This window comes from Rousettus aegyptiacus, unplaced genomic scaffold (assembly GCF_014176215.1).
Source record: "Rousettus aegyptiacus isolate mRouAeg1 unplaced genomic scaffold, mRouAeg1.p scaffold_m13_p_1, whole genome shotgun sequence".
In the NCBI taxonomy this organism is placed as follows: Eukaryota; Metazoa; Chordata; class Mammalia; order Chiroptera; family Pteropodidae; genus Rousettus; species Rousettus aegyptiacus.
Genome location: NW_023416284.1, coordinates 45,731,832 through 45,757,683, shown reverse-complemented (window position 1 = coordinate 45,757,683; position 25,852 = coordinate 45,731,832). Strand labels below are relative to the sequence as shown.

General features: G+C 36.1%; 1 protein-coding gene across 2 annotated transcripts in view; it reads right to left on the bottom strand.

Moving 5' to 3' along the window:
- Window positions 1-4,719: 4,719 nt before the first annotated feature.
- The window catches only part of IL23R (interleukin 23 receptor), an 82,819-nt gene continuing 61,686 nt past the window's right edge, over window positions 4,720-25,852 (bottom strand). For both annotated transcript variants that reach the window (XM_036235079.1, XM_016164540.2), the window contains exons 9-12: window positions 15,738-15,827; window positions 13,273-13,378; window positions 10,715-10,805; window positions 4,720-6,072 (exon numbers count right to left, since the gene is read on the bottom strand). In XM_036235079.1, coding sequence (XP_036090972.1) covers window positions 5,425-6,072; window positions 10,715-10,805; window positions 13,273-13,378; window positions 15,738-15,827 — 935 coding nt within the window. In that variant the 3' untranslated portion in view covers window positions 4,720-5,424. The remainder of the gene's footprint in view (window positions 6,073-10,714; window positions 10,806-13,272; window positions 13,379-15,737; window positions 15,828-25,852) is intronic.

Here is a 25,852-nt window from a genome sequence, read left to right as displayed (position 1 = left end):
TCAGCCAGTATCTAATGAACATATTACATTTTGCATGTTTACTACAAAATTCTGAACACTAAAACAACATAGCCAGGAGTATGATGGAAATTTAGAGTTGCTGCTATTTATTAAGTGAACAAGAACAGTACTGTGCTACCTGAAAGTACTTGTATTTTGAATTTTTAGTCCTTTTTCTCACCTCCTCTTTACTCCACAAGTCTACTGACATTTCCTGGTTTTCCTCTCATACCTCATATTCCCTCTCTTGCTATATTCATTTAGGCATTTATCCTCTGCCCCTCAAATTCTCATATGTGTGTGAAGATATATAGAAGAGGAATTATTACAGGAATAAGTTTTATAATGAAAACTTGGAAACAACCTATATGTCCATTAGTAGGAGAACAGGTAAAGACATTATAACACATTTATTCTGTGGACTATTATGCAACTGTTTAAAGAATAAGATAAAGCTATGTATAACAACATGTGAAGATTTTCAAGATACCTTTTTAGATGAAAATAGCAAGTTACAGAACAATACCACATTTTAACCCTTAAAAAAACTGGAAAATAAAATGCTAATTTATTGAGAATTATTATTATGATGGGAATGGAGTGTGGGAAGCAGGGGTGTGCAGAGAAACTGTCACTTTTCACTCCATTTACATTGGTATCACTTTGATTTGTTTAAAGCATTTTTCATTAATTACTGTGTGGCTTAAAAACAAAAATACTTTAAAAAAATTTACTATTATATTCTTTCTGTTTCACTCACTTCTAATAAAATTCTCAGGCAGGATGTGAACAGAAAGAAAACAGTCGGGTTTATTGACTTCCGTATCTCACACTTGGGTTCCAGTGTTTGACTATTTATGATTTCCTTCCTGTGCTCTGACAGTCAGTATTTTTAGGTATGCCTTTATGGTTAGAAACAGCATTTTATTTTGCTTGAATTTCTGAACCAAGGATCTCAGGAAAAAATTATGTTTCTGCAACACTTGCTTAGTTTAGTTTTTTTTTTTTCTTTCTTTCTCATAAGCCTAGGGCCAGAATTCTTTTATTATCCTTTTAATAAAAATGGACATTTAAAAATAAATTCTTAGCTTGTTGCTAAGTGCTAATTATGAAAATTAGATAATAAGTTGTTTTTCTGAACATAAAGAAAATGCATCCTCAGAAAAATGATGGAAATGCTAGATAAAAAGATGCAGAGTAAGTTGAAAAGCGAAATTAGCAAAACGGCTAAGGGTGTCCTAACACGAAACATTAATTGGGATGTAATGGTGCAATCGTAGCAGTGAAAGAGACATAATAACGTTCTATCAGACCTTTGTTAGAGTTCCTTGTAAAATTGCCTTAACTATAGCATCCAAGAAAGTCATACACAATCTACTCCATGAATCAGAACCCAATTATTTTATAATGGTTTCATGGTTTTACCCAAGAGAGATCCATAAATTGTTTTTAATCACTTCTTTTATTTTAAATCAATAGTGTCTGCCAAATGGGTAACATTTCCCATTAAGACATCACTTCCTATAATTGGTATAATTACATCATAAAGAGATAAACCACAGCACAATTCAGTCTTGGGAGTTATAAAATCTAATTATGTTTACAACATAATATTTTATTCTAAGTGATCATAAAAAGAACATAAACTTGAACAAAACCCAGACATTTATGATCAAGTAATTGGAAAGAAACAAGTTAAGTATTGCCTATAGTACTGCTTCAATTAGCAGCCTCTGAGAGAAAGTTACTTTTTACAAAGTCATTCAAGGTATAGTGAGATTGAGGAGTTCTGGTCCTGTTGGACTGGGTTGGCAGCTGTGCCTGAGATAGAAAGTTTGGTACAATCCTGAGGTATGGGCTTCCCAAGGCTGGGCTGGAGTCCAGGCACCCAGGTGTGGAAGAGCAAACTGCCCGACCTTGGAGTTTCACACTGCATGTATAGGCTGCTTTGGCAGCAGCTGCAGAGGAGGGTGGTTGGGGACCGGCATGACCTTCAATCTCTGTTTCAACAGGAGATATGCTTTCATCTGTTTTATATTTGGCTTCTGCAACAGATTTCATTTCATTTCGGTTGCTAAAATTTATTTATGAAAACTCTGCCCTAAGCCATGGTCACGTGCTGCCTCTGTGCCAAAGGGAGGATGACTGAAAAGATAAGAAGTTGGAAACACCCTCTGATTAAACTTGCACGGCCAAACAGCAACTTATGTTGAGAACCACATGCTACAACTCATAAGGCTCAATATATCTTCAAATATTATTTCAAACTCTGGTAAAAACAAATTCCTAATTTAAAAAAAGGATAAAACACACATGCACAGCAAGAAAACAACCCAAAACTGTACTTCAGTTTCCATGCTCTTTTTGCTTCTATGTAAGAAAAGGGAGTTAGAGAGTGAGGAAGATATATTAAAACAGGAGGAAATTGGATGTCCTTAAGTTAGTTTTAGTATTATCCAGAACTCTGACATTCCATTTTGCTTCAGCAATATTGAGAATTAATCTGCCTCTCTTTCTTTGTACCTTTCCTCCCTTTTCCCCTCCCAATGGTATCATGAGGGGCTTTTGTTCCCTCTTTTTCTCTTCCTTCTTCTCCTTAACCCACAAGAAGCAAGACACATTCATTTCGGAAGCAGCAACTTAAAAAGATTGTGAGACCCAGAGAAAGAAAGTAATAATAAGCCCAAGGGCTAGATGGAAAGGTGAAAATATATACAACTTGTTCCCCAAATCTACAGAAAATTCTGACAGAGGAAGGAGAGAGGTGGCAGGGGGCTGGAGTTAGGGGTGACCTGTATAGGAGGGAAAGAAGTAGCAATATTAGCCACTGGAGAATTTTTCTATAGAAGGATTTATCAATGACAAGCTGATTCTCATATACTGGTTCCTACCTGTGATTCAAATGGCAATGTCAATGACTCCTCCTGGGAGAGCCTTCCCTGACTGCCCGGTAACCACCGAGTCACTCTCCCATTTTACCTCTCTACACAGCATTCATTATCTGGTAGTTTTCTTCTTTATTTTATTTTTCTGCCTCTTTCCATACTCTATTCTCACCCCCTTCCCCACTAAAATGTAAGCTCCTTAAATGGCAATGACTTAGCCCCATGGATTGTCTGTTTCTTGCCCACAGAATATAAACTCCAAGCCTGCAGGGACTTTGCTGGTTTTGTTAACGTCCATAGTGCTCAGAGTGCCTTGCACATGGTAGGGGCATTCAACACTTCAGTGAATACTTGAATAAAAGAATCATAGAAAGAAAACCTTTGCCCATTTACCAAGGTTGCATTTTGACGAAGCAATTGAGTTGTGGCAATGGCAGGCACATTGCCTTCATCACAGGTTTAGCCTCCATTTTTGGTCCATTAGACCACAAGGCCCAATGGCAAGGATGTCTCCTCTATGCTGAATAGTGATGTGGGTGTGGGGGAAACCCCACAGAAGAGAAAGGAGCCCGCCCCCTTTTCACTCCAGAAGGCAAGAAGAGGTTCTAAAGGAGATGCTCACTGTAATGAAAACATATGCAGAAGATCAAATAATGCTGCAATCTTTGAAGCTTGACAAACTTTTTCGATGTGCGGCAGTTTGCAATTATACTGAAATGCACTACGAAAATATTCTTCACATGTTAACACATGTCTTCATCATGTTGATAAACATCAAATATTTATCTCAGTTTTTTGTTATTTTTATCTTAAATACTACCTATCTCTTTGCTTCATTATATTCTCCCTTTGGAGAAAAATAAAACAAAGGCATGTGATTATTTATGAATCAAGATATTTAATATTATCATTTCATTAGTGATTTAAAATATACTTTCAGATATATAAAATACAACAAATATGTACATATTTTAGGATAAGTAGAATAGAATTTTACAACGGGATATGTTTTTTACACTGTGATTAGTAATGTTCTATTTTGGAGCAAAATGTCTTTAGTAAATGATGAAGTAAAGTAAAGAGGATTGTCAATGCAGAAAAAGAGATACCTAGTAATAAGTTATTTGCTGGACATGAAACAGTCTTCACAGATAGAGTAACCATATGATGACCATATGGAATGTTTCTGAGAGGGAAAGGGCATACTGATCATATTTAAGAATGTCATCCTCCTCATGGTCATCCTCCTCATGGAGATACCAAATGACAACAAAACTGCTTTTATCATTTTTCTTATTTAAAAAAAGCCAAAAACAAAACCAAAATAGCTTGCTCATGTGCTAAACGCATGGTAAGTGACTGCTCCTCTTTGATTCACTGTTAATTTGTTATAATAAAATTAAATTTTTAAATCTGAATGTAAGTTATTAATGTTGACAACTATTAGAAGAGAAAAAGAAATTCAATGGGTAATCTTCCCTATTTTCAAACTATTCTGATCATTAAAAGAATTTTCCCCTTGATCATAAAAATCATTAATTAGAATAGAGAAGTCTGCCAAGTACCATTTCTCAGCTTAAAATATGCATTTCATATTTTTATGATCATCCACCTTTCAATATTGACCTGGTTAGCAAATAGAGTTTATCCCCAGTCCTAGCTGTTATTGACTGCGGCCATCAGGAGCACTGAGTTGAGATGATTCTGAGGTCACCTTAGGGCTCAGCAGAAAGGCGATCAGCTAGTGATCAGCTAGTGATGTCTGCAAGAGACAAGGGATATAGAGCAATGACAGGTATGGAAAATATTACCATCTCAGTTTGGACATATATCTAATACATAGTTGATTACCAAAAAAAATTACACCTTACTGATTCTGCATCTGCTGCCTCATTAATTCTACTATAATGTAATTAATGCACCAAATATGCCACAGGAGAACAATGCTATCAGTCTTAACTTGCATGAAGATAGCAATCTCATGATTACCACACATCATTGTTTTACAACTCTGTTAATCCAAAATCAGAATAACAAAAGATCAAATCTCTAACACCTGAATAGAAAACAGTAAAAAAAATAATACAGCAAACATGCTAGTTAATTGCTCCTGTGTTTCTATCTTTTACTTATTTCATTGTGGGGACTATGTTTTTATCTATTTAAGAGAATCATAAGCAGTAAAATGAAAATTCAACTTGCTTCTCCCCTTGCAAGCAAATATTAATGTCTCGATTTTAAACAATTATTTTCAGTATTTACTTCATTACCACATATTTTGTATTATTTATCTTTTATGCAACAGAAAACAATCTGTTTTCTGCCTCGCGATGAGGGAAAATAAAAAAGATATGATACTTTTTAAAAAGTACAGATGGGTATCCCTAATATTGCTGCTTCTTTTGTAACCATGAAGAATGTTCCATCTTTGAACCTTCTCTAATTTTAAAAAATAGAGCAGAGGTAAATTTATGTTGAGGGAGAGATACAACTTCAGATTACAAGGCAGCTTTCCCACATTAATTTTGACTACACCTCTCTACTTTTCCAAGAGTGAAATCCTACTGAAATGGCTTTCCAAAATATTTTGTGGAAAATAAGGATTAACACATGGCAATTCTTCATTCATAATCCCCAAACAGGAAACAAATTCATCAGGCAGCAGAGTCTGTTCTGTTTCATTGGGGGGAGCATTTTCCAAAAGCATGGTGGTTTCTTTCTCTATTGAGTTTTGCATGTCTGGAGGACTGCATTCTCCTTGATTTAAAATGAGGCTTAATTCTTCATGAAATAGTGTGCTGCTTAACGAATTCACACTTGAGACAGAAAAAGCAAAATTGGGGTAATTTTTAAACCGAGCATTCTTTCCCAGGTCTAAGCAATCAACTGATGGTTTGAGAGTTGAGGAAACGGTTTCATCATTACTGCTGGGGTGGTTTCCCTCAGTGAGAAAATTTGAAATCTGGGGTTTATATCCAGTGCTCAGATCAGGAATATACCCAGTTGTAGTACTGGTGAGTAATGACTTTTGCAGGCATTCTCTTGTCTCCAGGGATCCTGTGTTCCTTTCCTTCTTGTAGTCTGTGGGCTTGTGTTCTTCTGGGAGAAAGATTTCTATCTCTGTAATTATTGGATCAACATATAAGACCTGTTCGCCGGAATTATTATTCATAAGTTCACTCTTTTCCTGGAAGGAAAAACATTATTTTATTTTGCAGAAGATGTTTAAAGGGGCCAGCTAGATAACTGAATAAGAACTAGAATTCTGCTCTCCCTCTCTTTTCCTTTCCTTCTTTTTTTTCTCATATTGTTTCTCTTCCCATATGATTTCCTCCCTTGTCCTTTGTTATCCTGCTTGATTCCAAATCCTTATTAAATTTTCCCATGAGGAGACAGAAAGAAAGAAGTAGTAAAAATAATCTATGTTTTAAGCACATGTCTTGGTTTAAAATTTTTAAAGAAGCATCTTGCAGATTAACTTGCATATTATTTCAGGGCCTTTTAAAATCTGGTTTGGGGAACATGTTGGATATTTCTTAATATTACGAGCCTTGCCAGAAGAAAATACTTTGTTGCTTAAATGAAAAAAAAAAAAAAAAACAATGGGGTGTGGGGGAGAATCCTGTGTTGCGAATATGTTTGTAATAAGTGCTTTGAGTTGAGATTCTAAAGGTGTGCAGCTACTCATAGTTTAGACATATCTGTGATGATCAAGAGCATGGATGAAGGTTTTTATTTGTATGAAAGCTTGATGATTCTTCTGGGTAAGAAAAGGACTTGAGGCCTTCCACCTGATGCCTGGCTTCCTAGGGCAAATAACTCTCACCCAAGGCAGAGGGAGAAATCATCTCACTCCCGTCTCTTCTTATAAGAGCAGTAATCCCATTCTTGAGAGCTCCCACTCAACACAGTTATAAAATTATAGTGGCCTGCTATGGACTGAATGTTTTTCTCCCTCCAAAATCCATATGTTGAAGCCTAATCCACAGTGTGATGGTATTAAGAGGCAGGGTCTTTGCGGGGTAATTAGTCTTTGGGTGGAGCTCTCAAGAATGGGATTAGCGCTCTTATAAGAAGAGATGGGAGGGAGATGATTTCTCCCTCTGCCTTGTGAGGATGAAGCAAGAAAGCACTGTCTGCAAGAAAGCTCTCACCAGGAACCCAAGTTGTCAGTGTCTTGATCTTGGACTTCCCAGCCTCCAGAAACGTAAGAAATTAAGTGTTTGTTGTTTAAGCCACAGTCTATGGTATTCTGTTACAGCGGCCCGAGCTGCCTAGAACAAAACCTCATCTGAAGGAAATCCTAAGGTTCACTTATAATTTCAGGAACCTAGAATGGGAAAGAAGTTGGCAAAAAGAAAGACCTTGAATAAAGCAGCGTTGAAATTTTTTTCATGCTCAGCCTCCCCATGAAACTTACAAAATTTGGACTGGGATGGGCAGACATGTATAACAATCCTATCTTCTTCAGAGGGAATACATTCCAAGACCGCTAATGGATGCCTGAAACCGAGGATAGTACCTAATCCAATCTGTAGAGTCATGAGCTATATAACAATGTTTTGGTCAATGCAGGACCACATATATGATGGTGGTCCTATAAGATTATAACGGAGCTGAAAAATTCCTATCACCTAGTCATGTCATAGCTGTAATAGTAACATAGTGTAACGCATTACTCGTGTGTTTGTGGTGATGCTGGTGTAAACAAACCTCCTACACTACCAGTAGTATAAAAGTATAGTACATATAACTATGTACATAATAAACTACTACGTTACTATATGTATTTACTATATTATACTCTTTCATTGTTATTTTAGAGAGTACTCTTTCTATTATAAGAAAAATGTTTGCTGTAAAACAATATGCCATTTTAGGCGGGCAGCAGCCTCATACGTCTTGTGTTTACCTTGCCTCTTGATTACATAATTTCTCTCGTGCTTGGTTTAATCTTGTATTGTTTGGTATAATAACATGCTGTACAGGCTTGTAGCCTAGGAGCTATATACTATATAACCTAAGTGTGCAGTAGGCCGCACCATCTCAGTTTGTGTAAGTGTACTCCATGATGTTTGCATAGGACATTTCCTAATGACACATTTCTCAGAATGTATTCAATCGTTACTCAGCACATAACTATGTATACTGTGTTTTTTTCCTTTACATACATAACACTTTATGGCTTCTCTTTGGCATATTCAAATTGCCAGCTTCACTATTCTCATGCTTTGGGGCCATTATCAAGTAAAATAAGGGTTACTTCAATACAAGCACTGTGATACTGCAACAGTCAGTCTGATAATCGAGTGGCTACCAGGTGACTGATGGATGGGTAGCATGTACAGTATGGATATGCTGGACAAAGAGATGATTCCCATCCCAGGTTAGATGGTTTGAGATTTCATCACACTCCTCAGAATGGCATACAATTTAAAACTTATGTATTTTCCATTTCGTAGCTTTGAACTGAGGTCGATCGCAGGTAACTGAAACGTGAAACCACGGATAAGGAGGGACTGCTGTAGTTAAAGATCAGATGAAGTCAGAGGAGCTAGATACACTATAGAAACTAAGAATGCAAAGCAGCTATGTTCCAAGGAAGGAGGCGTTTTCCCCACTTCAGGCTGGCGACTGAGTGGAAAAGTGGGTGGGAGTTGAACCACGATGAAGGACACAGAAGACCAATGGGGACAATTCTAGAGTGAGGAGGATAAAGGAAGCAGAGGATCTGATCACGATGAGATCAGAGACAATTCTCTGAGCCACATTAAGTTCCCAATTGCCTAGGATAATTAATGAAGGAATGAGGTAGAACTACTAAGTGGAATGAATATCAAAACCACACTATTTATTTTCTGTAGTCTGATGAATACACGCTTGCTCTTTGGTTAACTGTTAACTGTGCACTTCATTACATATATAGGTTCAGTTGTTCTGGATCACGCCTCCACTGTTAGGCAACATTTCCTCCTTCGAAACCAGCCACATCCACACGTTGCCCCTCCACGTATCTAGAGACAAAGATCCCTCTTGCTCTAGGTGAACTTTCCACCTTTTCTTTTTAGAACATCCCCTCCCCTCTCCACAGTCTTGTTTAAGCAATTTCCTCCAACTGTAATAGTCTTCCTCAAACCTATCCAATTTCATACAAACATGCTTCTGACTCCACACCTCTCCGGAGTTCCTGTTATTCATTCATTCCATGATTATTTGAGAACTGACCGCATATCAGCAGAACTCCTTTTGCCCTTTCTTCACTTCCCTTCTAGTTCACCTCATCAAAAGACGTCTACGTTCTCAGTCCCTACTTCCTCACTTACCATTCACCTCTCAGCAGAACGTCTGTGCCAGGATCACCAGTGAGCTGCTCCTTGTCACATTCCACGGACTCATTTACTCCTTATGTTATGAACCCTCTACAAATTGGTGAGCCCTGTGATCCTTGCCTCCCCACATTTAGTCCCCATCTCACTATGCTCATTCTCTGACGCTCCTCATTCTGCCTCTGTCCTAGGACCATGTCTATTTCAACTGAGGACACCTCACTGGCTCCTCATTGTCTTTACTGGTTGTTTTCAACCCCTCAACAGTGTTCTCAGCATTGGCTGCAGAGTGGAATTACTTGAGAAGCTTTGGAAAATACTGATGCCTGAGTCTTCCCAGGCCCACCCTTCCCCCAGAGATCCTGGGTTGTGGCCTGGGCAATGGGATTCTAATATGCAGCTAAGGCTGAAAACTGTTGCCTTAGGGACTTCTCTGGGGTTGGGGGCGGACTAGGCTTTCCAGAGGTCCAAATAGAGCCACTTTATTTGTTTTACAAATACCTATCTTCCTCACATCATTTGAACACAGTTCCTAGACAAAAATAATTCTTTTTAAGTTTGAAAACTATTGGTCAACAGGATGAAGTTTGAGTTCCATAGTACTAAGACTTTTCGTGATCTGATATCACTCATCGTTCTAGCATTATTTCAACCACTTCTCACATAAAGCTTTTCGATAAAGCAATACCCAACACGCTCTTTTCATTTGTGTGCTTTTGCTGAAGTTATCCTCTCTGTTTTGAATGTTCTCAATTCCTACTCGTATTTCAACATGTGTCCTCTATCCTCCTGTTATGTTTGGTCTCATTTCTGTCACTGCACTTAAATTGCCGCATTGCAATGCTTGGATAATGTGTCCGTCCCATCCACTGGGTTTTGAGCGCCTCGATGGCCAGACCAGAGTGCCGGAAGGAGCACACACGGCAAATTATTCCCCTCAGCCACAATCATCAGCAGTTCTACCACAACTAGCAAAGTCCCATATATCCTCGGGGTCTTCCTGGCTCACCTGTCTCTTCTTTGCTGAATTGGAAACCTGGCCCACCCCTGGTGACACCATTTCTCATAATCCTCTCACATTTATTTTTTTGAATTCCACTGGCTAGTAGGAGTGAAGTGGTCCTCCTTGGGCTTCGCCTGCTTCTCCAGTCTCATGTAAAACAGAAGTCTCTTTATGTCTTCGAGTCTTCTTCTATTGAGCTATTCTGTCCTCTTCCTTTGGTCCCTGAAGATATCTACCAATTACATGGCCACCAAGTGACTCTAGTACCTGGCCCACTATCTTCCACTTTACTTTTATCTTTTAAGTAACATGGTTTCTTTCTCCTGTCCCTAACTCCATTCTCTCTTTCCTTTTAAGTATAATTTGAAACATGTGTAATTTTGTTTCTACATATATTAATACAGTCACACACCTCTTTATTTGAATGGATATTCTACCCTGTTGGACTGCACTCTTAGTCAAAGTTGCCATTTAGTTTTTATTTGATGGTGTTTGATTACCTGTAGCATTTTCACAGCATTACTGTTTTCCATATTAGGAATGTTTTCATGAAGCCATTTTGGTATTAACAATAAGATTCTCCTTTTAAGTCTAAAAAACAAAAATGACGCATTAGAAGAAACACTTTCCTTTAGGATTGGTGTAGGCAATCACGTAGAAGATTAGGAAATCAACTGGAATGGAATGCACAATAAAAACCAAACTTTCCAAAGCAGGAACTAAGATTTCTATCTCTTACTTTAAATAGTTAAGTGGAAAGTTGATTCAATTTGTTTAGATTTTCTTTTTCTCTCTATTGCTCTGCTTCTCTCTAATGAGCTGGAACATATCAAAATACTTATGCTTAGATTGAAGATAAATGGGAAAGCCACCCTGGAAGTGAAATTATACGCATTTTAGATATGGCAAAGCATTATAAGTAGGAGATATCACTGTGAAAATTTTTGGAAAATTTAGGGATAGTTTATAGAACTTTCCAAGGTGACCGTAACCACAGAAAAATATTTAAAAAGAGAATGTCATATAATAAAACTGCATAATTTGAGTTCCTCTAATTCTGAACTTGTAATGGTTCCAGAATTAAGAAGATAGTCGTGGCACTAAACCTTCTTCCTATGGATGGAGCAGGAGGCTGGGGAAGTCGTATGGCACAGTGAGAATACCAGTATTGACTTAGGCTGTGTGATTAAGGAACCCTAGCGTGGAGTAATGGAAAGGAGAGAGAGAAGCTATGTATGATGCACTTCTTCCTCCAAGCTACCCCTTGGCATTGCCACTGTGTTGAAAGTACTTTCTGCATGTACAGTGAAAACTGATTTGAACAAAGAGCTTGTACCAGGAACTTAGAAGAGACTAAAGTGATTTCTGGCACATTTTCCTATATGAACAATGCACCCATTGACAACAGACCATGCTAGTTTATCTGTATAAACAAGCTTCTCTGAGGACTTTTACTAAGTAACAACAAAAATGTCTGAATGTACTTTGCTAGTCCAATTTGACCTTGAACTGTAGGGTAAAAATAATTTCTTTACAATATTTTGCAATGTTTTATAGTTCAGCTTTTTTACTAATTCACATTCTCTTTCTATATCTAAAATTAGACCAAATTAGTAAATTCATGCTATTGTAAGAAAATTTTTATACAGCATGCTGATATAGTGAGAATGTTCATTCTCACCATAGCCACTCTTGGTTTCATTATATTTAAAATATTTTATGCTCTGTTTTCCAGTTCTATTTATGAAATAAGGCTTATATAAATAATATATAGTTATAATAAATAACAGTATCTGCTCATACATAAAATATTTATGTTGGAATTATCTCTTCATTTTTAAAAAAATATTTTTAAAAAGAATAGTTATTTCAATAATTAAGTTAGCAAAGAACTATCCTATTTTCTCATTTGCCATTACCAACAGGAATTAATTTTTAGGTTATTCTTAGTAACAAATTCAATGTTATTTAAAATTTCACACTAGGACATCTTTGAATAACAACACAAATATTAATATTTTTATGTGGTATAAGTTTGAACATTAAAATATTTCAAAGGGCTTTATAATCAAGTGTATATTAAAACAACCTAAAATAAAGTTCCATATTTGTTTGCGCATCCCACAAGAATCTGGGGGATATGTTTATTAATGTGTAATTTAAATATTTAAGTTCTGAGGAAAAAGTATACATAAATAAAAACAATCACTAGTAGACTTTATTTAGAATATCTCATACTAAATCTTTCTGTCATGTCTTGATTATAAATTTAAAAGAAAGAAAGATTATCTCATGAAGCAAGTGATAGAAATAAAGAGAAACTCAGTGTCTATTAGGCAAAGTACATTCATACATGTTAAAGTTTATGAGTCATTGGATGTACTGGGAGACTGCCACATGAAACAACTAGAAATCTGTTCTCAGTGTGTCTAGTAAAATTTAGGAAAGCGAAGGCCTTGTTTTTCCTAAAGTCTCATTTTTCAATAACTAGGCATAGATCTTTACTAATACCATATTGGAAAAAATGATTAATGGAGGCCAAGAAGAATGGGCATTGGGGCTGGATGCTAAAACACTTAACACGATTGATACTAAAGGGACGAATTCAGATGTTAACACACTTCTTTTCACACCGACTCAGGGAATTTATTTGGGTAGAATTTGATGCAGGTTGTGACTTAACCACTCTAAAGGATCCAGGCACAGTGAGAGGGCTGTGTAGTGAAGGAGAATACATACATAGGCTGTGATATCAGCCCTATCTGGACTCCTGGCTAGTGCTTAGTGACTTTGGACTAACCACTTAAGCTCTCTAAACCTCTTGTAAGTCATTATGAATTAAGCTATAGAGCTTTTCTAGCAGGGTCACTGTGAAGATTAAGTGAATGACATTTATAAAGAGTTTGGCATAGGTAGGTACTCAAATACTATTCCTTTTGTTTTTCCTTTTTCTGAGTAAATATGTTGATAGATTTTTCTCATAAATAACTAAGTTGACTACATTGTGGTGGTACAATTATATGGCCAAAATCAGAAAATGAAACCTACAAAAACCTACCCAGTGCGGAGCGATCTGTTAAATATCACAATCAAAGAAAGAATTGACAACACAACAGCAAAGAAGACCATTCCCAATGAAAGTCCAAAGTTTTGTTGCCTGTTGTCTGAAAGGAAAGAAAAAATAATTTTAGCTAAGCATTAGTTTCCCTGTGATGTCAGAATCATCATTCTCTCCACTCTGCTCAAAAGGAAGGTCATTGATCTCAAAGAAAAAAAGAACTGGGGGAAATGAAATAAAATTAACACATACCTTGGACTGTAAAGTGATTGCATGACAATACTTTTTGTCTGAGAAAGCTAGGTTACATATGTATGATGTCAGTGGGTTTCTAGAAGTGTATCTCTGGCAAATGTGATCAGCATTAGACATTTTTTTTTTTTTTTGAGCTGAGCGTGGCTATTTTGTATAAAAAGTTTGCTGATGAACCTCATTTGTTTTGACACAAGTGAGAATTCCCAATTGCTTGTAACAGAGTCTAAAGCTGGCCACAATCACAACTGAGGTTTTTTTGTTTTTGTTTTCCTTAACCTTTTGTGCAAGATAAAAGTCATATACAACTTGTCACCATTCTTCAAAATTTATTGTTCATGAATCTTTTCCTGCTGAGAAAGGACAGTCATCCTACTTAGGAAAATATATGTTATAAACAATTATTTTGATTGCTATATATTTTTCACTCACATTTTATTTTAAAAACAATGCTAACTGCTTTTCTTGAATTTTGAAGTTGAATTAACCACCTGAAATCTTTAAATAATTAATATAATATATTCAACATGCTTTACCTACCAGGCTCATCATATTTTCTTCCTAGTACATGTAAAACTCTATTTTCTATTTTCAAATATAGACCATAATCAAGAAATGACTTATCATTGTGGGTATTGACTTCCCTCCCATCTCCCTTCCTTCCTCCCTTTGGCAAATGTTTGTCAGATACTTACCAATAGGCAGACCTTTTGGATCCTCCCTAGTTATTTCCTGGCTGGCCTATCACATACCTGGGGGTCTCCAGGATATTCAGGCCCTCTCCTGAAGCCAATTGGTCAACAGAGGCCAGTGTAGCTTAAATCACTCCAAAGTCCCAGTAGGATATGGAATTAGTGTTTTTCTAGGACTAAAATGCAATTGCTGAAGATTTCATACAACTAATAAGAGGTGCTGACCGCCACATACCCTTGGGCGTTAGTGCCCGGGGTAGGGTGGAGAATCCCCACGTTAATATAGGACTGAGGCAAAAGGGTCTAAGGATAGAGCATAGGGACCTAAGATACCTGCATTTGAAACTGACCATGCCATTATCAGCCATGTAACCTCAGGGCATAATTATAAACTTGCTGAAGTTTCCTCTTTTGTAAAATAGAGATAATAATACCTAATAGAGCTGCCCTGAGTTCCTAGCCTCCACAATTCCCACAGATGTATCAAGGTTCGGGTCTATGTAGGCATCTGTAATTAGGCATCTGTACTGTACGCAAGCACTTAGCTTATAGTTGATTCACCTATACAGATTCAAAGTGCTCATTCCTTGCTTCATGTTTCTTTATAACATTTACTGCCACCTGACTTTTTTCTCATTATTTTGTTTATTGTTTTTCTCCCCCTGTCTATCTAGAATGGAATCTCCATGAAGACAAAGGCTTTGTTCATTTTTTCACTGCTGATTCCCCAGCATCCAGACCAGTGCCTGGTACATAGTAGTTGCTTAATGAGTATTTATTAAATAAGTAAGCAGAAGTCAATATAACCCGCAAAAATTCTTAGACTATTCTTGTCAGACTTCTATGTAAGGACGTGAGTAGTCTACCAGTGGTCAGTGGTGAAATAGTAATGCCTAAAGTTTTTCAATTTGAAATTTCTGTTCAGAGTTATATTTGCCCTTTGCACAACCTGATCTAATATCTTTTTGGGCCTAAAACATTTAGGTATGTTCATCAATGGAAAATCCTGACTCATACTAACAAATAAAATAGGAGCTGGTTTGTATGAGGGAATGAGCACAGACTTCAAGATTTGAAAAACAGGATTTCAATTTTAGTTTGTCACTTAGTGTGACCTTGGACAAGTTCCCCAAACTTTCTGAGCTCCAGTTTTCCCATCTATAAAATAGATATGTAACACTTACCTCACTTTGTGTTTTTAACATTGAAAAAGGTAATATATATAAAACTCCTAGTACATTGTAGACACTGAAATACTGGAAATTTTTTAAAAAGAAGTTTTAGGGTTTTCAGTCCCAGGACCATTTGAAATGAAAGCATGTGCAATCCAGAGCAAAAGCTGGCAAAACCCACCTAGACCACTCCTTAGATTCAATTGGAAGCAGATATTTGTTAATGATTTTTCTGTGGAAAGCATATGGCAAATCTTCTTATCAAAAAATTTGTGTCTGACACATAATTTTTCAGTATGGAGAATTGAAATGAATGACTACTAGAAAAACTCAAGTTGTATTTTCTTACCAGAAGTTAAGTGTCCTTTAATGATGGAAGCAGTTAGAGGCCCAGAATTTCGAGCATCGTGTTGGAGTGAGTTTAATGTGACCTGGGGAACTAAAAGAAAAAAAAAAATAGTGTCAGGTTCTTATATTTCGCACTCAGGTTACTCAATTTCCTAAGAGAGTTTCTTAATTTGTTTGGAGATGTTTGAAGTAAACCAGTAACTCTAACAAGCTTAAAAGATGGAATAAAAGCAAAGGCCTTCGATTAAGTGTGTCTTTTCTTCTTTTGATTTAATGAAGTAAATTCCAAAGATGAAAACCGTGGAAAACAAAAAAAAAACAGTAAAAACTACTTAGGGTTTGTAAAACTTCAAGGTATGTCCACTAATTTCACAAGGCTTCTAGGCAACGAATACTGAAGAGCTGTATTTCATTCACTAGGCCAGAAAACAGACACAATAACTGGTCTCTTCCAATAGATGACACAATAAAATTTAGGTTTCCTTAAGAGTCTCCAAGATGTGTCACTTTTGCTTTTGCACAATCTTTGAGGTGCTGTTGGTGAGTAGCATCTTGACTCCATATAAGAAGCCCAGTTTTGATTAGCAAACACTTTGAGGTTGTAACACAGGGGTGGAATACTGTTAATCACTTCCCTCTGCTCCTTCCCGGCTGGCAAGGATCCTGGCCACAGCCCTGTCTAGTCATAAAGGCTGTCAGGACAGTGCTAATGAAAGCTTCTGCCCAGGGTGGGGTGAGCGGTGTTGGCAGCTAACTCGATTTCAGTCTGAACTCAAAGAGTCCTGGAGATTCCTTACCCACCTCTTCTCTCCTGATAATTAAAAGCTGCCAGGGGTGACTGCAAGGACACGGTTCTCCCAGCTGACAGAAGACACTCCTAAAAATGGTTCTAAGTTCCAGATCCCCAAGAAAGCCTCAAACCCTATTATTGGGTTATTCTGATTTCAGTGTTCAAATTCTTTTTAAAAAAATTACTTTTGGGGCCAGGGAGAAATCACAACTTGAGGTGTCACTAAGATATCACACACTTGTATAACAAGCTATGTGGCCCAGACAACTCTCTTTTGAGAAAATATCATAGAGTTCCAATTAATAGGTTCCTATGGGCCTTTGGACATCTTTTTGAGTAGGGCTGACCTGGGTGCCAGCACAGGCTCAATTAAAGAGTAGTTTTCTAAGGACAATAGGTATGGGATTTTAGAAGATGAAAACATCAGAAAGCCAAAAGTTCTTTTCTGTGTTTTTATCCTGGTTTCTTCACAGCAGGAGGGAAATGTTTCACTATGAAGTGTGACAAATTAGAAATTTTTTTGGCTTCTCAATGGATCACTAAATTTCTTTTGTTCTCAAGTATGTGATTCCATCAAACTCAGAGGGAGCAAGTTTATGTGCCATGACCAACGGCCAGGTTTATTCATCCAAATTAGTATATTATAGGCTATGTTCATCCTCAGGAAAACCGTGCAGGAATATGCATGTATATTACTTTGAAATTTTAAGAGAAATACTACATTAAAATGTGACACAATTTTCAATTTTGCCAAGCCATGGGTTTATAATATGTTGCTGAATGATTTTTGTTTTCACGTTCATAATTTTAACATGAGCATTTTTATTTAAAAGGAATATATGGTGCAATTGGCTTTTAATACAGGTTAATGTAATTCAGTCGTATAAACTACAGGTGATTATTTGTAAATGAAACTTCAGATATTAATTTGCATTTTGTAAAAATAATTTTCATATCTGACTAGGGCTTTATTACTCTAATAAAGAATAAACACAGCTCTCCCTTAGGGTCTTTTGTTATCATAGTTTAAATCAACCAAGTGCATTAATTTAAATTTGATTAAATTAAAGCAATTTAAAGTAGAGGCTTAATTATCAGAGAGTAATTTCACAAACAATCGGATCTCTGAAGTAAGACAATGTACAAACAAAATTGTTATAAAACAAAAAGAAAATAGAAAAAGAAAATAAATAAAAAGGAAAAAAGATTGTTATAGAAGAAATCAAGCTAATGGCAATATTTTTAAGTGGACTGAAATGAAGCCATATTGACTATGTTTTTCGGGACATACTGCCACCAAGTGGTTAGGTAATTTCTTATTAAATTGTACTTAATCATTTTTCATTATAAAAACAGTCAGAATTATAAGAGAAAAGAATTTTAACAGGAAAAACAAAAAGAAGAGAAAAAATCCATTTCTAATCCCCTCCCCTTAAACTACCCGCTATCGGTATTTTACAGTATTTTCAAGTATTTTAATATTCAAAAGCATTCACAAACACACAATGATGTATACATACATCTTTTGCAACTGAAAACATTATATCATATAGCTATAATCATTAGTGTATTGCCTAATGTGCTAGAAAAATGCATGGTATTTTCATTATTTATTTAATGTCTATTGTGTTATATCTATAATGAGACAATTCTGTCTCTGCAATGGAATATTAAATGATGCCTATGACTCTCACAGCACATACTTGAGTATACTCAGAAAAACCAAAATGTCTATCATTTGGCAAAAATTTTTATATAACTTATATACACTGATAGTGAATATTAGACAATATGTTCATGGGGGAATTTAGAGGGGTTTCAAACAACAAATGTAGTTTCTTATTATTGGACAAAACTAAAAGTATAACATAACTACATTTTCTGACTCATCAAACACCAGCCTAATTTAATTAGATCTGCTCAAAAGGACTTGGCTTTAGCAATAATGTATTTTATCTGTTTCTTAGAAATGATGTCAAATCAATCTCCTTAGCCCTTCCCTCTACATCCAGCATGGGGCAAAGTGTGTTTTGTTATTCTTTTAAAGTGAGCATTTATTGAGTACTAATTATGTTCCAGATAATGTATATACTTCATCTTTATATACTTCATCTCATTTAATCTCACTGCAACCTAATCAGGTAGATAATACTATTATCCTCATTTTATGGATGAGGAAACGAAGGTGTAAAAAGGATAAAGGACTTGCCCAAAGTCACATAGGTAGAGGTCGAAGAATGAAAATTCCCATCCAGGCTGACACATAGTTTTGCTGGCTGCTGGCCACATTAATTAATAACCCTCTGCAGCAGAGAATACAATTTTATATTTGTTCACAAACTCAAAACAATTATTTTTTACATTTGCTAACAATCTTTTGTGTCCTCTACTGGAGATCATGATCTTTACTAAATGTTTTGTCTTGTCTTTTTTTTTTTTTTAAATTAAATATATCATGAACATTTCTTCATTTTATGAAAAATTGTTCAAGACCATCATATTAATGGTGATTTAATATCTTATCATGTTTATACTGTATTCTGTTGTCCCCTATTGAGAAATTGTATAGTTCTGTAGTTTCAAACACCAACTTTGGACTCAGACAAAACTCAGCTCAAGTCCTGGCTCCACCACTTGGAGTTGCATTTCTCTGGGCAAGTTGCTTAAACACTCTGTGGCTGTTTCTTCACTTGTGAAATTGGATGACAACACTTTACCGATGGGGTTTGTTAAGATAGTTTATATAAATCACTTAGAACTAGGCCTTACACAAATCAAAAGCTTAATAAGGGTTAGCTTATTACTGGATTTTTAGGTTGTTTCCAAATTCTTACTATCATGACTAGATTTTAGATAGTATTGTACATAAACTCATTCGCACATCTCTGTTTATTTCCTAAGGCAAGATTTCTATAAGTGGAATTACTGGGCCACAGGGTATGGACATTTATAATGCTCTTTTCTGTACTTCTGCTCTTACTAATCTTTCTGTCAAAGACACATAAAGGCCCTGAGCAAAGCTGACACAGGGATCTTTCTAGACCTTTCTTCCAGAAGGTTCTAGATATTCAAGAAAGAGGAGACATATTAGAAGAGACAGAGGGTGTGTTTTTCAAATTATTGGAAGCTCTTTCTTCAATCCTATTCTTCTTAGACATCTCTTTTTGGTTTCTTTCTAAACTCCTTCTTCTAATAACCTCAGCTTTTAGGTTTCACAGCATTGAAGTGTTTACTCCTCAGGCCAGTTTAGCTTTGTGGTTGGAATTCAACACTATTGGGCCAAGGGTAAAAATTTGACTCTAGTCCATGCCAGCTGGCACAGCAAAAGGCAATGACAAGGCATATCAAATAGGCACCAAACACCCAAGGCAGAGAAAGGATATGTCAGAACCTACTCATTACCACACCCTGAAAAACAAGTCAAACGATGAATCATTTCGTAGGTTACAGTATCATACTTATATATTAAGGATAAGAAGTTATGCCTAGACATATCCAAAGATTATCTTTATGTCTACTTTCTTAGGCTGTAAGTACTTGGTATGTAGAGGGAGAAGAAAGTAAAAAAATATATATGTATGGCAATCATATTGTTAAAGAGAAAGAATAAGAAGAGAAAAAGTAAAAAGCAGCAGCCATCCAGGACATGGGTCACACAGAGGTGAGGGTCTGATGTCAAAATGTAGCAAAACTTTACATGTAAGAATGAGCAACTTCCAAGTTTTATGCAGTGGTTTAAGATTCTTCAAAAGTACAGCCTTGCTCTCAAGGATAGCAGGTACCTATTTTTGAGCCTGAAGAGTCAGGTGGACATTTGTCATCTTTTAGTTGCCCAGAACAAGGACATACTTCTTTTGTGAGCATCCTAAATTAGGCAAGAGGTAGGTTGGCGCTTCCCTCTGTGAAAGCCTCAGAGGAACAGAGACTCCTGCTCCTTGTAGCCATTAAATAGCTATAAGCAGATGACCTAAGTCTAATTTATCTAAGGATGCCCTTGTCCTCTCACTTGCACAGGACACACATCTCTAGGAAATTACTTAGAATGCAACATGGGTGCAGCAGCTATATCGAGTCTGGTAACAACAGCATCAGTAGGGTGTCCAGGGCACAAGTCAGGCAGTGGCAGTAATCACAGTGCCAGCTATAGAGTTCTCACCAGATTCTTAGGCTGCAATTTTGACTGTGGTTCTGGCTTCTAACGTTTCTTGGATCCTGCTCATGAGCACTTTGCTAGCCTTCCAACTGATTTCTGGCTATCTTCCTGATAACTCTCTTTCTGCTTAAGAGAACCACATTTCATTTCTTTTTCTTCCCCCTCATCACAATGAATAGTAGAAACTTATAATAGTAGTTTCTAGCAATAGATAGTATCTAGCAATAGATAGATGAGAAGATGTGGAAGGACAAATAGTGATCTTCCAAAGATGTCTATGTCCTAATCCCCAGAACCTTTGAATAGATTAATTCATATGGTAAAAGGGACTTGAGATGGGGAGATTATCTTAGATTATAGGAATGGGTCCAATGAAATCACAAGGTACTTGTAAGAAGAAGGCAGAATAGTCAGAGATTGGAAGATGCTATGTTTCTGACATAGGTGGGGCTGCAAGCTGAGAAATGCGGGCAGCCTTTAGAATTTGGTAAAGGCAATTAAGATGATACTCTCCTAGAGCTTCCAGAAAGAGTACAGCCCTACTGATACTGTGATTTTAGCCCAGTAATACTGATTTTGAACTTCTGACCTCCAGAACTATAAGATAATAAATTCGTATTTTAAGCTATCAGGTTTGTGATAACTTGTTACAGCAGCAATAAGAAACTAATACAGGAAATTATGGCTTCCTCATAGAAAAGTGTAATCTTTATTCTCTATTAGTGGGTTGAAAACCTCAGGGAGATTATGAAGCTCTTTCGAATTTTTTTTTTTCTATAGAACTCTGGTGGTTTGTGAGAAACAGGACCCAAAAATGAATAAAAAATGCAGATGAAAAATATAAAATGTTCAGTATTTCAAGGAACATTGTGTATCTGTTTAACCCAGTTTAGTAATCATGAATCTACAAATTCATAATCCATCTCAATATGAATGAATCAGAAATCTCCAATTACAAATAGCAATATTTTTCAAAAGTACATTGCCACCCTCTAATTGCATTTATTATCACCCATATTTAGTTGCATTGATATAACATTTGTTTCTCTTTTAGGCACTAGAAGTCCTGAAAAATTAATGAGAATCTTTACGGAGTCATTGGTAATGCAACAACCAATAGTGTTTTGTGAGAACAAAATACAATGCAGTTTAATATCTTGCTCATACATGCCTTCCTTTGGCGAATTGTCAAAAAAAAAGAAAAAAGAAGAATATGATTTCTCTGGGAAATTTTTCTACTGGAAGTAGCAAGTCGAGAAAGTTAATTAGTCATTATGAAATGTAACTGCCCTTCCCTCAGGCCTCCGACTTGTCATTAAAGAGATTACAGAGCCTGCACATTTTCTTCATTATAATGGAATCTGTGTTACAGGGCAAAATTGAAAACACTCCTGTTTAGAAGCCCTTTTTTTCACCTTTTCTACATTAGTAGTAGTGAATTTAGGGAACTGACTTTCACATTTTCAGTTTTGGTTTTCTATACCGACAAATTATCTTTTCCTCTTTGAGACACTTTCTGTACTGCTTAGAGACTCCGGGAGTTTTAACAGGACTCTCTGGGTTGGTGGTCTACAGCTCTAACTTCAGCAATCTTCACTGGCTCTCAGAACCTCAGATGAAACCTCACATCCAGAGGCAGAGCAGAGTGTAGGCTGAGGGGGTAATGTGGGATGTGACGGTTCACTGGGGCAATGGTCTTGCATCCTGTGCTTCTGGGGATCCTGGGCTGCCGAAGTGGGCTGGAGTGGTTAGTGACCCAGGAAGCAGTGGGCAGGAGGAAGAGGAAGCAGAGAGGTGACCAGACTGTACAAGAGACAACATTCTGAGGTTTTCATGTGCCAACCCTTTTCTGTCCCCAAAAACCACTGTTAATAACATTGATTCCTCTAATCCAGTAACATGGAATATTTTTACATTTATTTGGATCTTCTTCAATTTTTTCATCAATGCCTTATAGTTTTCAGTATACAGGTCTTTCATTTCTTGGTTAAATTATTCTTAAGTATTTTATTGTTTTTGATGCTATTGTAAATGGGATTATTTTTTAAATATCTCTTTCAGATAGTTCCTTGTTAGTATATAAAGATGTAACTGACTTTTGTGTATTGATTTTTTATCTTGAACCTTTACTGAATTCGTTTATTAGCTCTAAAAGTTTTTTTTCTTTTGGTGGCGTCCTTAGGGTTTTCTATATATAAGATCATGTAATCTGCAAAAAGAGACAATTTCACTCTTTTTCCAATTTGCATATATATATATTTGACTATTTGCTCTGGTTTGGACTTTCAGTCCAAATTAATAGAAGAGGTGAGAGTGGGCATCCTTGTCTTGTTCCTGATCTTAGAGGGAAAGCTTTTAGTTTTTTACTGTTGAATATGAATATGGTGTTAGCTGCAAGCTGATCATAAATGGCCTTCATTATGTTGAGATACATTACTTCCGGACCTAATTTGTTGAGAGCTTTAATCATGAACTGTCGCTGGGTTTTATCAAATGATTTTTCTGCATCTATTGAGATGATCATGTGATTTTTATCCTTTATTTTGTTAATGTATTTATTGATTTGTAAATACTGAACCATCCTTGCATCCCAGGGATAAATCTCACTTGACCACGGTACATGGTCTGTTTAATGTACTGTTTAATTCTGTTCGATTCTGTCCACATTTCAGTGTACAGGTCTTTCATCTTCTTGGTTAAATTATCTTAAATATTTTATTGTTTTTGATGCTATTGCAAACGAGATTATTTTCTTAACAGTGTGGAGCCCACACCCCACAATTATTGTCCCTCTCAAAAGGTGCATCTAACCTATAGATACAGCGGCTCTTTCACTTTACTGCAGAAGTATCAGTTGGCTAGAGGCTGAGGAGTCTAAGAATCTGCATTTAAACTAGTTTCCAAGCATTTCTAATGCAGATGGCGTGCAGGCCCCACTCTGAGAAGCACTGCTTTCTAGACACTTTACTGAACCAGGATCAGCTGGAAAAACATTATGAATTGCCCTGTAGTGGTTCTGTCTTGGACAAGGCCACCTCTTCCACCTTTATTTTATCTTCATCTCAGCCTGTCTTATCCTACCCCAGGGTTCCTGGAGCCCTGGGGTTTTGTTCTCATAACCTTAACTCAAATCTACTTCCACATCTTGTTTTCATGCCAAAGTGGAAATAATCGATAGCATCTTATGGTTTACTCTTTTCTCCTATATTTACATTTTAATAACAAACATTGCATTTAATGAAGTGCTGTTAGCATAGTTGTATTATTAGCTAATGTGTAAAGGAGAATTTGGTTAGGTGACTAAGAGGGTGATGACATGGGGCCCTCGGAGTTCTCTTAGGAAGAGTGCTGTAATCGCACAGCCTGAGTTATGTCCTGGTTCTATCATTTACCAGCTTTGCAGCATTTGGCAAAACTGCTTGATCTCTCTGAGTTTCATATCTTTTTTCATCTGTACAACTGGAATAATAATTACACTTCTCTTACAGGCCTGCAGTGCTGAGTAAAGGGCAATTTATATATATATTTATTTCATAATATGTGTATATATAAATATATATTTATTTATTTTTAAATAAATATATATTTATATATACATATAAGCATCCAATAAATGTTAGCTATTATTATTTATTATCCTGAAGTTACCCTAAAATAACCTCTTCATTAACCTTAAATAACCCTTAATTAACCTCTTGCTATTATACCAAGATAGGAAAATAAGAACTTCTAACCCAGAGAAACCTCTCCTGTGTGTTTGCTAAAATCTGATATTATATTCTAAAGTTGATTGATTTCTTTTTCTTTTTTAGTATAAGGCTTTGTTTTTCATTGAAATCTAAATAGTCTGAGGATGGAAAAGAGAATAAGTCATATAAGTCATTTAACCTTTGCTATAAATGAGTTTGTTTGGTTTCTTTTGGAGACCAGGTTTTTAAAGGCCAAAGAAATTACTATCTAGAGGGAGAGTGATGTGGAAGAATGCTAGGGCCATACCTATTTCATGATTTGCCCTGCAGCGTCGTCCGGGCATAATTTTGAAAACACATAGCTTTTTTTGTTTATGTGTTTCAGAATTTACATAAGAGTTTATTTGAATCAAACCAATGACATGCTGGGGAGCAAGACCTCAAATGCTCCTAAGAATAACCGTTTTGCAGCTTTTTTTGTGCATTTGAAATTAAGGAGCAAATGTATGTGGAGGTGAGAGAAAGCAAGGTAGGGGTTGGATTACAGGATAGTTAACATGATTATGTGCTCTCCTGGTGGTTAATACCCCTTCTAAGGGTATTCTGGTATTTCAAAGGTGTGTTAACCTAGATGCACAAGAACAATGAACAGGGCTGGCTTAAAACCTTTAACTAAAGAAGTTATAGGACTGGGGAAAACACATTGTTTTGAGATGAATCAATTTAGTTATACACACATAATTTTAGAACAAAACAGGAAATTCCTGCATGGGGGGAACATTATTGCCTGGGGTATATTTCTTCATAAATAAATAAACAAACCTTTAATTGCTGGGAAAGTTTGGCTGGTCAAAAAAACCCCATTATCGAACAAGTTGGTTAACTAAAGCATTACAGAGACTATTATTTTTTTCAATTGTGAAATAATTCAAACTTTAGTTGTGAGGTTTCATCCTTATTGCTCTTATTTATATCTTGATTTATAATGCTACATAATTAATTTTTTTATTATGCTTTTTTTCATTGACTGTCTTCTGTAGAATTAAGGGATTTTTGTCTCTGTGTACTGAGATTCTGCAGGTGCCTAGCAAGTGCCTGGTGCATGGTAGAGGCTAAATGAACATGAATGACTGAATGTATGACTATCTTTTCATGGAAATTTTTAAAAAAGCCAGCAGATATTAAAGATTTACTAAAAAATAATTTGGCAGCTTGCATCAAGCATCTTAAAATGTGCTTAACTCTTGAGCCAATAAGACCTAAAAACAAAAGGAGAGTTTATATACAAAGTTATTTCAAAAAGTTTATTGATAATGGAAAAAATGCAGAAATCTAGATATTGTTTAAATAGGGAAATAAATTACTGTACATTCATAAATTGGAATGCTATGCAGCCATTAAATAGGTTTTTAAACTTAAGAAGGCAGATGAATTAAGAAAACCAGGATTTAAACAGTATATACACTATGGCGCTTATTTAAAAA